Source organism: Chinchilla lanigera, unplaced genomic scaffold (assembly GCF_000276665.1).
Source record: "Chinchilla lanigera isolate Chin_1 unplaced genomic scaffold, ChiLan1.0 scaffold00168, whole genome shotgun sequence".
Taxonomy (NCBI): domain Eukaryota; kingdom Metazoa; phylum Chordata; class Mammalia; order Rodentia; family Chinchillidae; genus Chinchilla; species Chinchilla lanigera.
Window position 1 is genome coordinate 1,707,954 of NW_004955569.1, and position 13,857 is coordinate 1,721,810.

The window sequence follows — 13,857 nt, forward strand, 5'->3', positions numbered from 1 at the left end:
TAAATGTAGTCAAGCAAACAAATAATAAAAATCTAAACGGCACAGCATATATTGCAAATACATCAAAAGCAATAGCATGTAAAACCAAAACTAGCTGAGTACAAAAGAATGTCTATTGCATAGTAAATCAACTGAAAATGGTTCCATGTGAGACAAGATAATGGCGAGCTCACCAGGAAGGTGCAGCCTGAGCTTCCTGTTGACCCTTATTGTGAAGCTGGGAAGGTGTGGAGGAGAGGACAAGTTGATGAGCTTGTAGCCCACTGCCAGCTGAGATTCCCCACATCTGATACTGAACGGTTGATAATTATTTCCTCAAGTGTTTAGATGTAGGTTTTCACACAAACTGTTTCAATTACAAAACTGAACTTCATGAGAAATTGGAAGTTTAAACTGAAATGTAATTGAGTGCTTACATACACAGTGATGCTAGTTTTTCACGTTCTTGTAAAGTTAAATGCTGAGAATTTAGTTTAGTGACACAGCATCTGCTTGGCCAGTGTGAGGTCCTGAGTTCCATGCCTGGTACCCAAAAAATCAAAATAAAAAATAAAGTAAAAAAAGAAGACAAAATGGTGTGTAATAAAAGAAGAGCAGCTGCTAAAACCAGCAGAGATGTGGACTACACAGTTATCCGGTATAATATAAAGAAGTCTGATTAAATTTAGGTTATTATTCTTTTCCAGAATGAAAATCACAAATACTCATTTTTTTGTAAAAATCTGCTAGGTGTACTATTTTCTCCAGCTAAGAACACATCCAGTGCATCTCCCTTCTCCAAGTAGAATAAAGCTCTAATTGTGTCTGCTTTTTTATTGATGTTCATGTCTATATAATTTCTTTCTTTTTTTTTTTTTTTTTCGGTATCAGGAATTGAACTCATGACCTCAGGCTTGACAGGCAAGCGCTTATGCTGCTGAGCTACATCCCTGACAACATAATTTCAATCTCAGAATCCTTCCGGCTAACACTAAAAGAGTGTAATAACTCAAAGTACTCAATTATGATTTTTAAAAGAAGGATGTTTAAAAACTAATCAAACATTAGAGAATTTATTAATTAACCTATTTTCACAGGATCAGATTTGACAAATTTGCATCAAAATAATGTGGCTCAAACCATAAAATCGGGGCTGGGGTTTAGCTCAGCGGCAAAGCGCCTGCCTGGCAAAAGCAAGGGCGTGAGTTCGGTTCCCGGTACCGGAGAAAAACAAACAAAAAAAAAAAAAACAAAAAAAAAACCCCCCAAAAAAACCAAAACAAACCACCACCAAAAAAAAAAACCCCATAAAATCAAAACCATCAACTCGGGGCTGGGGGTTTAGCTCAGCAGCCCAGCGCCTGCCTGGCAAGCGCAAGGTCGTGAGTTCGATTCCTGATACCCGGAAAAAAAAAACCCCCAAACCCCATCAACTCATTTGTCTCCCATCCTGCCTCCATTCCCATACTGGGTGACTGAGTAACTTTTATTCTGAGGGATGATCTGATTGTACGAGACACTTGACTAAATGACCACGAAGGAAAAATAAGGCTCTTTCTTTGTTTTCGACTTATTCCAATGCTTAAAAGATAAAAAGGAAAGACAAAAAGGCTCTTTTGTTCTGTTGTTTCTTGTCAACCACAAGAAATATCATTTGCTGAAATAGGTTTCTCTGCCTTTTTTTCTTTCATAAAACTTGAAAGTATAAAATCCTACGTTTACAGAAATACATGTATATATTTTGCGCACCAGCACCCTTGTAAAGTGAAAGTACGTTTTGTTCATTTGTTTCAGTGCGCTACGCTTCTCCCCCTGGTACCGGGAATCGAACTCACAATCTTACGCTTGCCAGGCAGGCGCTTTGCCGCTGAGCTAAATCCTCAGCCCCATTATGTCTTTTTTTTTCCTTTTTGGAACCAGGAATCGAACTCAGGACCTTGTGCTTGCCAGGCAGGCGTTTGTACTGCCGAGCTATATCCCCAGCTCTGTGCTTCCCTTTACTTTTCAAAACTCCTTAAGATTTTCTCTCATGGCACACTTTTCTTCTAATACTTCAAATTTTGACAGGCAGTATAAAAAAAGGCTGCACCTTTTGCCCTTTGAGAGCACCGTAGTGACTAAACAGCATATCAAATTTTGATATGCATTGAAATTCAACAGCATTGAAATCACTTCAGCAGTGACATCCCTGATGAAATGTGCATGCATGGTGCATCACCACACAGTGCATTCCGAGAGCTTTGACTTCGCTGTGAGAGGGAGAAGATTCCTAGAAGTCTGTCACAGTAACTGCCTCTGTCAGCAAGTAGTGAAGGGCCGAGTCTCCCTTGTTAAGAAAGGCCTTACCTTTTTCTTAGGGTGGGAGACTGACAGATGATCAGTACTGTGGGATGAGTTGGGCCTTGCTGCTCTACTACTATTCAGGGCAGGTGCTAGGACCACTTTCACCCAAATGGGAAAATAAAAACTGAGTTGAAGAACAATGATTTCTTTGTCTTTTGTTTGCAGTTGACATTTCTTCATGCTTCATTCTTAGGTCAAATATTGCTGCTAAATAACAGCAGCATAGGTATGTAGTTACTAGTTATAGTCCCGTATTTTCATGTTTTATTATTATCATTATTTTTACACATACGGGTCACAGATAGGCAAGGTGGTGCACTCTGGGAAGCTGAGGCAAAAGCATTTCGAGTTTCCACTTGGAGCCCATCCTGGGCAACTTAGCAACACAGGGAAACACTGTCCGAAAAAAACTATAGGGCTGGAGAGGCAGCTCAGTATAAATGTCCTGGATGCCAATCCCAGTCCTGAACATTAAAAATAAGCCTGGTTTTCTGATAAGCCACTAAAACCATCTGCCTCTTTCTACACTTCAAGTGAGCCCGACCTGTTCTCACCAGCCCTCCTCTGAGGTTGGGAGTTCTTTCTCGAAGACAAAGTCTGAAATCACCTGAGTAAAATTATGGACCCATTTTTAGAATGAAGAAGCAGGAAACTTCCACCAAATACAGTGAGAAAGCTGATTCCTGCTCCAGAACGATAGGACCAAGCACACTTTAAAGACAATGGTACACAAGGTGGGCCATTTCCATAGCGCAAGTGTAACGCACGAATGGCATCTGTCACTGCTTGTCAGCCCAGATAAGGGATAATTTTCCCTGTCCCATCAGTCTCAGAGGTTTGGTCTTTCATCCTCAGCTGTTGTGAGATGCAGGAAGGCTGCATGAGCTGTGCATTATAGAGCAGGAGAAGGAGGTAAGGACCATTCAAAACGCAGACTTTAGCCCGCCAATATAGCTCAGCGGCACAAGCGCCTCCCTGGCAAGTGCAAGGTCCTGAGTTCGATTCCTGGTAGCCAAAAAAAAATGCTGTCACTGGGATGCGGCGTCTTCCTTTAGTGTTTCGCTGCCATATTCCAGACTCAGCGTCATCTGCTGAGAAAGGGCCCAACAATTTGAGCCTTCCTTTCTGGATGACTTCTTCAGACTTCAGGAATCAGTTACACAAAGAAAGAACCTAGAGACAGGAAATGTGAGTGAGGGGCCAGCTGCTCTGAGATAGATACAAATGGACTTGATTTGATCTGATGAATTTTGGGTCTCCCCATGAAATCTGTGAAGTCTGTGACCTGTCCTCTGTATGCGCTTAAACCTGGTCAGTTCAGGTCTGTGCCATGGGGCTTGACTGGCAGTGGGGAGTCCAATGTCTGGTCCTGTTTCTGTTTCAACTTCAGCCTCAGGCAAAATGGTACCTATTTGAAATTCTCCTGCAGCCCTGTGTCTTGTTATGCTTTCCGATGACTTCTTTAGCTCATGTGGAGACTACAGGCTCATCTGTAGTTTATGGATGGAAAAAGATACGGCTCATGCATACCCAGTCCCTGCTCTGTCTCAAGCGCAATCCAGATTGCCCTGCAGTTTCTACATATTTGGGAAGCAAAGTATCACGTGTTTGACCTGTGTTCAAATTCAAAGATTTCTTTAAGGTGGCATTAAATCCGTGTTTGCCAGATAATCTCCACATGGACTTACACAAGTACTCATGATTTGGTTTCCAGAGGTTGTGGAGCTTGTTGCTGTCTCTGATATAATCATTGCCATGGAATATTTTTTGACCTTGTTTCACAAATATAAATGCTGACTGAGGTAGGTCATAATTTTCTTGGAAAGAATTATGAAATTGGGGAAATGTTGAATGTATGCTCGACCAGGGTTGGACTTTTCCTTAACTCCCTTTTTTTTCTTTCGGTACCGGGGATCGAACTCACGACCTTGTACGTGCCTGGCAGGCTCTGTACCGCTGAGCTAAATCCCCAGCCCCTGGAGCTAAATCCCCAACCCCTTTATCTCTTCAATTGACTTTAAGCAATGCAAATCAGCCCAGCCCAGGTGCTGATGGTCGCCATTGTTCCTTGGACCTCCCACCCCAGTTATTCCCTGGTGTGAGCCAGAATGAGGCAGAGTAAAAAGCCAGGGCTCCATGCTGTGGGCTGGGATCTAGCCTGGAGATAAGAGGCTATGGCTTCCCGGGACTTGAAAGATTATACATCAGAGCTGAAGCACAGATCCCCCGCCCCCAAACATTAGATACCATCTCAATTGTTTTATGGATCGCTCTTTCTGCATATCTTCCTCTCTACATATTGCAGAGGTGATACTGGGCCCCCTACGTAGGCTAGCTCACAGCACTCACCTACTTCCTACCTTTAGATAGACCCTCTGAATAGTATCTCTGACTGTCGATCAACAACTACGACCCCTTTCAGCCTAAAGAAGCCAGAACAGTTATCCCCCGTTACTCCTTCACGGCAGTTCGGGTTACTTCTTCAGAGGGGGAAATGTTACATGCAGCTGAGTTAGAAATATTATAGGTAGTCAGACAGGGCCAGGCCCTTGAAGGAGCCAACATGAAAGAAGATATGTGTTTGCTGTGGGCCACACCTCAAGACAAAATATTAAACAAATGCACCCACATACCTCCCTAGGTGTAAACATCAGGGACTGATATTCTAAATAGTAGCAACTATCTTCAAAAAGCCAGGAAGTGTCACTAGCCCAACCCCCTGTGGGAAAATCCCCTGTTCTGTATTCATGCCCCTTGCTACCTGACTCGCTTCCCCATTTGATCCCAGTTTACTCATATTTACCTAAACAGTTATACTCGTAATCTTATTGGCTGACCATAGTTTTGTCCCACCTCATGCCCACCTTGTAATTCCCATTTTCCCTATCTTGGATCCCCCACTCCCGTATCTGGAATCGAACTCCCGACCTTGCCCTTGCGCTTGCCAGGCAGGAGCTGTGCCACTGAGCTAAATCCTAGTCCCTCACCTTGTGGTTTCGCTCTATAAAGTCCCTAGAAAAGACAGTCTTGGGCAACCCACTCGGGTTCCCCTTCTGTTCCTCTCTTGGAAAGATGCTCTCTTTCCCTCAATAAATATATTCTGCTCTTAACCTCCGTTGTTCCTAAAATTCAGTTTTTGATTTTAGTGAACACAAACTTGTCCCAGACATCATTCACTTTGGGAGTTTTTATATTCCTGTATCATTTGTCTTGGGCTGGCCTGGCCTTATAAAGTTTTCTGTCATCAAGGGATTGGTTCTTCCATAGGACATTCCCATGTGAACCTTCTGAGGACACAGGGGACCCTGAAAGAGAGCATGTTGTGTCCTTTAAGAAACCCAGGGAAGCTTTGGAAAGCCAGGAGTAAAACCCTTAAACTAAGTATTAATCAGGTGAGGCGAGAGGCTGGGGATTCAGCTCAGCGGCACAACCCCTGCCGGGAAAGCGCAACGTCGAGAGCTCGATTCCCGGGACCGGAAAACAAAACAAAACAAAACAAAAAATCAGGTGAGGTGAGATTGACTTGACAGGAAAGGGACAGGTCCAGGAGCCAATAATCGCAAAGGTGCAGGCTGGCTGAACTACCCAATCAGGTGGGCCAAGGGAGGAGGGCACTTCCTCAGTCTCCTTGCAGAAATGCTTAATATGAGTTCAATGCTGAGAGCACACAGATGACTAGACATCTTGTTTCTGCGATTTCTTCTTATGGTGGGCTGCCAGAATCCTTGGAGACACTCAAGCCACGCAATGGTAATTTTATGGGATGTGAGCTGGGAGTGGGGTAGATTTGTGTGAGTTCTGGAAGGAAGCGGCCAAAACAAGTTGTAGCAGTCTAGAGCCTCCATGCTTATTTCCGGACACTGAGGGCTTCCTACCACTTTGGTCGTGCTTTATGATCTGGCCCTTTTCCCCGTGGCTTAGGTCAATTTTAGTTCCCCTGCATACTGCCCCCACTGTGACACTGTAAGCACAGAATTCCTTCTTGGGCAGCTCCAGGCACACCGGTATCCCCACCAATTTGAGGAGTAGAGTGCTTTGGGGGCAAACCTGGGTTCGGTCCTCAAAATGAAAAAAAAAAATTATTCTTTGAATGACTTATTTGAGATTTCCAGTCACAATGATATTTCTGCGTAAGTAGAACTCGTAATCTCACAACATTATGCAGTGAGACCTGGAACCTCATAAGGAAAAGAGAACTCCTAGATTGCCAGGGTGCGTCCAAAGTGAGTAGTCATACCAGCTGTGACACATGGCTCAGTGGATTTAAAGTAACCCCTCTTTCTTTCTTTCTTTCTTTCTTTCTTTCTTTCTTTCTTTCTTTCTTTCTTTCTTTCTTTTTGGATACAGCGTTTATGTGCCTAGTCTGGCCTCAAACTCCTGGCCATCCTCCTTCTTCAGCCTCCAGTGTGCTGGAATTACAGTCATAAGCGTGGAAAACCAGCTAAAACAACCACTTTGAACCCAGGCAAATTTTCTTTTTTTGACACATTTTCTTTTTTCTTTTCTTTTCTTTTTTTTTTGCCTTTTTTTCAGTCAAAGTCTCGCTATGCACTTCAGGCTGCCCTTTAGCTCACTTTGTAGCCCAGGCCAGTCTGGAACTCACAACATCCTCCTATCTCAGCCTCCTGAGTGCTGGGATTACAGGCTGCACCACCATCCCCGGCCTGTAACATACTTTCTAAACATGCAGGGTCTAAAGGAAACAGGTTTTAGTGACTAACTGCCTGTTTTTACTCTAAATTTCTGGAAATTCAGGAGCTTAGTAGTTAGCAGCTGCAACTTTAGTAGAGAGGAATCTGCATTGTTCATGGTGGGAGAAATTTCACCACTGATTCAAAGTCCTAGGTCATTGTTTTCTCATTTTAATTTGAATCAAAACCACTACTTTCCCAACTTGACTTCTGGCCTGTTCCTGAGCTAGTTGCCTTATTTTTAAACTAACTACCTAACCTGTGCTTTGTAATTGGAGTGCTAAGTGAGGCATTGCCTAGAGTTTTGAATGCAGAGAAATACGCAGGGCATGATGATGTATTAGCTCATGAGGGGAAAGTGTTTCTGCCGAGAACAACTTCCTGGAGGTGCTGCCTGTTAATCCGACTGGATTAACTGAAGAAACACAGGGACCTTCAGGATCTACAGGGCTGTATAGATGTGATAAATATATGAGCGGAAAGGGAAATGGGTGGCTTCTCTGAAATAATTGCTGTAGTCCTTGGACGTTGTGTCTAGACATTGAGTTAAAAATCGAAACACTGATTGAAATGGAGTTTGTACGGAACAACTACACAAGTAGCAGTGTATTCCCACAGTTAAGATCTGCGTGCATATGAAAGAATAAGAACAAAAGGGCTTTTTGAATAAGAAGAGCCAAGGGGATTAAATAGGAAATGGAGAGCAGGGGAATTTGCAAGGGGGCCCAATCAGCAACCAGAATAATAAATTACTTCTGAAGTGAGTTTGACTTAGTGCAACAATATTGAATGATTTTCTGTTTGCTTGGTGAAAGTAGGAAAAATGTCACAGGCCTGTAGAAAGGACGGAAACTTAGTCATAGATAAATATTTCGTCTGTGTCTAATGATGAGCTCAACTAATCAGTTTTGAGGTAAGATAGGAAATTAGAGCGCTAGTCTGAAAATATGTTGAGCATCACAGCTGAAGTAGAACAGGAAAGAGTTTCTGTTGGATACTGAAGATTTCAAAGCATGTTTGATATATCTTACTGTTCAGGAGTGAACTCAAAAATTTTGCTTTTACCTACATCTTTCAAAATATGAAAGAAAAAGTTTTATACCTTAAGACCAAATCTTACTAATTGGCCCAAGGTGCTGTGATCTTTTGATACTGTTGCCATCTCCTTTCTTTTTTTTTTTTTTTTGCGGTACGGGGATTGAACTCACGACCTTGTGGTTGCCAGGCAGGCGCTTATGCCACTGAGCTATATCCCCAGCCCATGTTGCCATCTGCTTGATGACTCTGTTCACAGACATGTGCTAATTTGTTAGTTATAAGGTTGTACTTCTTTTTTGGGGTGGGGCCAGGTCTTATGCTGCAGTTCAGGCTGGCTTTGAACACTATGTAGGCCCAGGTTGTCCTTGACTTAAAGAATCTTTTGCCTCAGCCACTGGAGAGGGAGGATTTCAGGTGTGCACCAATATACCTGGGAAATTTTTTGGTTTATTTATTTTTGGTTCAGGGAATCAAACTCAGGGCATTGTGACTGCCAGGCAGGTGCTGTACCGTTTAGCTACATGTCTGGGCATCTCATGTAGTTGTACTTAAGTCACCAGGTTTTACCAAGATTTCAGAGTTTGGATAAAGTAGACCTCACTGAGGCGTGGTGATGCACAATTTTAATGGCAGGCACTTGGGAGCCTTAGGAGTATTAAAATCAACGAGGCCACCCTGGATAACTGAGGAAGACCACTTTTCAATGAATATTGTGGGTTTATGGTCACTCATAATTAATTTTCCTGTGTCCCCGAGGCCCTAAGCTAAGTCTCTAGAAATTACGAAAAAAATTTTTAATCTTACATTTAATTTTAAAATGTGCTCATTGTTCACACTAGTGGTACATGGCAGAATGTAAAACCAGACTTCCTCGTGTTGGGGGCAGCAGTAATGGGTCTCTGGTTGCTCAGAAACAGGACACCATGGGTGAATAACCAGGGATTTACAGTGTGCTGCATTCAGTAATGTACACGTTATATTTAGTGTTCTGTTGTAAATTTGGCTTTCTGTTCTGTAAAATTCCTGAAATACAGATCAAGGTATGTGTTTAAAGGATTTAACACTTAGCAATGATATGTGCCTAAGCCGGTTTATTTGTGTGCATTTTCAAGCTACTTTGTCTTTAGTTACCTTTAGGTTGGTCAAGTCATTTTCCCTTTGAAACTCAGATATCACCTATTGAGTCATTCCTTGAAGTCTACACATAGTCCCCTTTAGATCATGAGCCTTAGCTAATTACTGTCATTTTGGAAAGTTGTATTAACCTGTTTCTTCTAAGCAACTAAATCAGGAGAACAGTGTAATACTGTAGGGAAAGGTGAACACTATTCTGTTTTTTGGTTGTTTGTTTCCTTGAATTTTTATTATTATTGTTATTATTATTATTGTTATGACAATAATAATTATTATTGTTATTGTTATTATTATTATTATTTATTTATTATTAACTTAGCTCATAGTATTTGATATATATCACCCAAACAGGCAAAGGACTGGAAATTTTCTATTGACAGAGACATTGCTGAGTATTTAACATGAGGGTTAGGGTTAGGGATAGTCATAACAAGTATTTCCATAGTGTGCATTTAAATGTCATCATATGCCTGTAACACAGCTTCAGATATTTAATTTTAATTGAATGGTGTGATTCAGCCTCAGAAATATTCAAACTTTGGCCAGTTTCACTTTTTGAAAGGTCAAGGAGGGGTTGGGAATATAGCTCAGCAGCTCAGTGCCTGCCTGGCAAGCACGAGGTCATGAGTTCAATTCCGGGTACCAAATAAAAAAAAGGAAAAGAAAAAAGAAATGTTGAGGAAAAGGAAGGTGCTAGAAGTTTTTATAGAAGTGACTACATGCATTAGTTGTGTGCATGTACAAAAATAGTTTATAAAGATGAATAGACCATGTAAATCACTAGGTTTAGAGCGTTTTCATAACTCTGGATTCTTCTGTGATCTAGGGTAAAGTAATGTGACATTCATGGATATTTTGTCCCAGTGATAGGAAAGTGCCAAAGACACCTAAATATGCTAAATTTGGTAAAAATTTAAATAAGAGATCTGAAATTAATGAGTTGTATCCTCCAATCTGGGCATCACTGTCATGATGATAAATTCCAAAATTAACAAATACTCCCCAACAATTCCAAAGTCATGATAGTGTTTAAAAATCACATAAAAATTGAAACAAATTTAGCATTAGCTATGATGAAAATCAGTGTTAAGTCGCTCACCAAGCTTGTGAAAACTTCTGCCGTACATCCATAGACACGCAATAATTCAATAAAGTGATGGATTCGTTAGCTTTGCCCACATCTGTTTTTTTTTTTGTTTGTTTGTTTTTGTTTGTTTTTCTCTGGTACCGGAACCGAACTCACACCCTTGTGCTTGCCAGGCAGGCGCTTTGCCGCTGAGCTAAATCCCCAGCCCCTGGATTCATTAGCTTTGATAGCTTATAATGCTAAAAGTTTGAGGATATACTAGGAATTTAAATAAGGGGAGATAACTAGATCATTGAGAGTTATTGGACATAGTTCAAAAAAGTCATGCTGAATGAGGTAGAACTTTGATCGTACTTTTCATACTTTTTTCCTATGTGTTTTTTTTTCTCTTTTTTCTTTTTGTCTTTTTGAGACAGGGTCTTGCTAAGCAGTTCAGGCTGGCCTTAAGCTCACTTTGTAGCCCAGGCTGGCCTCGAACTCGCAACGATTCTCCTGCCTCAGCCTCCCGAGTGCTGGGATTACAGGCCTGCGCCACCACGCCCAGCTCTCCTATGTGCTTTTTTTCCCATTTTTTTCTTTACTCATCTCAAAACCATATTATCTTTGTCTTTTAAATCTTACATTTTAAACTAATTAGACATTTAGAGAAAGAAGTGAATTTTATTTCATAACACATGAATAAATGTGGATTTAACAGGCAGCCCAATTGGAAGTTGTCAGTTACACCACAATTTCACTTTTCCTTATTTAAACTCCTAAAATATCCTCAAATTTTCACTGTTATAAGCTATAAAAGCTAATGTATTCATCTGTTTATTGCATGCTTCTGAATGTAAAACAGAAGTTTACACATTCTTGGCAAGGGACCTAACACTGAGTTTCATCATAGCCACAATATTCATGTGTTTAAAGGGCATATGTCATTTTAAAATGTCCTTTAGTTTTTCTATAATTAAGACTCATATCTTGATTTTTACGCAAAGTCTTTGTATCTTATTTTCTTTATCTATCATTATATCATACTTTTGAATTTTGAATGGCTGTAAGGGAAAAGAAAGAAAGAAATGTCTATGTTCAGACTGCTTAGAGAGTATTTCCATAGTCAATGATGGTTTAATAGGTAAACTACACCCTATAAACCTGAACTTCTTTATGGATAATACCATTAAGCAAGAATGTAGTATATGATTGGCCAGTGTATGGATCTGTCTAAATAAATTCAATAAAAATCTTTAAAGTGTCTCTTTTTTTATTATTTAGGCTTATGTTGAAAAAGGAAGTGAGGGGCTGGGGATTTAGCTCAGCGGTAAGACGCCTGCCTGGCAAGCGCAAGGTCTTGAGTTTGATTCCTGGTACCAGAAAAGAAAGAAACAAACAAACAAAAAAGAGATGGAAGTGAATTTTTCAAATGCTTTTAAAAAAGTAAATACTAATTAATGAATTTACTGTTATACTCAAAATCGTCTATGCTTAAGGTGAGAATCTTTGCCAATAGAAAGGCGCCGCTCCAAATTGTGAATGGTATTAGGAAGAATTGCAATTTCCTTGTTTTTTTTTTCTTCTTGAAGATGTTGATACTTCCTTCTGTAGATACTTTTTTTAGGTTTTTCTCTGGTACCGGGAACCAAATTCACGACCTTGGGCTTGCCAGGCAGGCGCTTTTGCCGCTGAGCTAAATCCCCATCCCCCTTCTGTAGATACTTTGTGGGGAAATAGTAGCATCTGGATAGGGTTTTGGTTTAGTCTGAACTCTTGCTAGTTTGGCATCAAACTCCAGCTGTAGTTTGATTATTTCATTTTGCTTTTCCTTTTCTTGAATTACTAACTTTGCATTTAACTCTGAAATTTCCTTCTCCTTTTTCTTTATTAGATCATGCGCTTTTCTTCATTTAATTCAACTTTTTTCTGCATATCTTGATAAAGTCTGCTTATTTCTATCTTATGCTCCTCCTCTTTGATTTTCATTTCATGTGCAAGTTTGGTGATATTATTCTTATATTCCTGTCCTTGAGATTTTAGCTTTTCCTTTGTCATATCAGCATTTCTTTTTAGTTGTTAATTTTCACCTTTCAAATTGTGTTGACATTCAAGTCTATTTTAGCCGGGTTTTTTGTTTGTTTGTTTGTTTTTTACATTTTTTTTTGTTGTTGTTGTAGCCGTTTTATCATCGTGAAGAGCAGCACATTCTCTCTCTCTCTTTTTTTTTTTCTTTTTGATCTTTTTGAGACAGGGTCTCGTTATGCAGATCAGGCTGGCCTTGAGCTCACTTTGTAGCCCAGGCTGGTCTCGAACTCGCAAGGATCCTCCTGCCTCAGCCTCCCAAGTGCTGGGATTACAGGCGCGTGCGCCACCGCGCCTGGCCCTAGCACATTCTTTTTAAAATGAGACTTCCTTTGTTTGGATTACTTTTAATGAACAGGTGGTCTTTTCCAACTGAATCTCCAGTACGTTATTCTTTCCACTGGTTTCTATTATTTTCTATTGTCCCAGCTACCCAAGTGGCTGAGGCAAGATAACCTCATGAGCTCAGTAGTTCTTGATCCCTTGGGCAACATAGTAAGATCCTTTTCTATATGTGAGAAATCCTTTATAAGTTTGTCAGTATTCACACTGCTGACTTTTTTCGTACATCTTTCACTGCTTTGATTCATGCTTGAACGTCATCCCCAGTTCCTCAAGGTTTCTCCCGTCCCACCCAGCGTCTGTTCCTCCGATGGTCCTATGTGATTTTAACCTTTGTGTAATTGTGTGTCTGTGAGTTGCGTATGGTGCAATGCTTAAATTTTCAGTCAGCTGGTTCATACCTAATACATATTTAAATGGTATATTTCCGTATTTTAATCTAGGGACACTGGCTGTTGTACAGTATCTTATTGATTCTATTAGTTTCATGTTGGTACTTTAATTTTTTCAAAATATACCCTAATTTTATTTGCAAGTAAATATGATTTTATTTATTCCACCTTGTTATCTGTTATTTTTTTTATTGTTGATTCTACAGTTTTGTCTGATTCCATGGACATAATTTTAGGACTTTTGTCCTCTAGATTTTAATGTATTGGACTACATTAATTTTTCAATAATACCTCTAATACTTTTGATAGTTTCTTCTCTATTTTCATGTGTGATCTGCACAAATGTAGAACAATGTAATATCCTATGTTCTGTGAAGTGATTATCATTTTTGTGTTGCTGTTGTTTTCTCTAATTTTCTGTCTTGGATCTCACCTCCATGAGGCTCAGGCATGCCCCTGTTAGGGCCCCTGTTTGCCTTGATCTCAGAGTTCCCATAGAACGTGGTACAGAGTGATGCGATGCCCTCATCTCATATCTCCCTCTGCCCTCAGTTCATGAGGTTCCCTCTGCCCTATATTCTCTAATTTTCTGAAAGTAATACTTTGCTCTTTTCTAATATGTGCACTCATTGTTTTTAGTATGTATTGAAGCACCCATTTTGGGTTTCTGGGATGACTAAAAATATATGTTTATTGTACTACATTGTGAAATCCTTAATAACTTATTAGACCATTCATTTGATACATGTCATTTGAAAATTTGTAGTTATATCTCACGTTCTTTTTTTTG

The 13,857-nt window shown here is 40.3% G+C and overlaps 1 protein-coding gene and 1 pseudogene across 1 annotated transcript in view; one reads left to right on the forward strand and one right to left on the reverse strand.

The window, feature by feature from the left end:
• Positions 1 to 5,958: 5,958 nt before the first annotated feature.
• LOC102009121 (zinc finger protein 345-like) overlaps positions 5,959 to 13,857 on the forward strand; it is a gene marked incomplete at its 3' end in the record, with an annotated part of 148,586 nt that continues 140,687 nt past the window's right edge. Inside the window, exon 1 of the mRNA XM_013509366.1 lies at positions 5,959 to 6,072. Coding sequence (XP_013364820.1) covers positions 6,028 to 6,072 — 45 coding nt within the window. The remainder of the gene's footprint in view (positions 6,073 to 13,857) is intronic.
• On the reverse strand, positions 11,727 to 12,923 carry LOC102008786 (annotated as a pseudogene).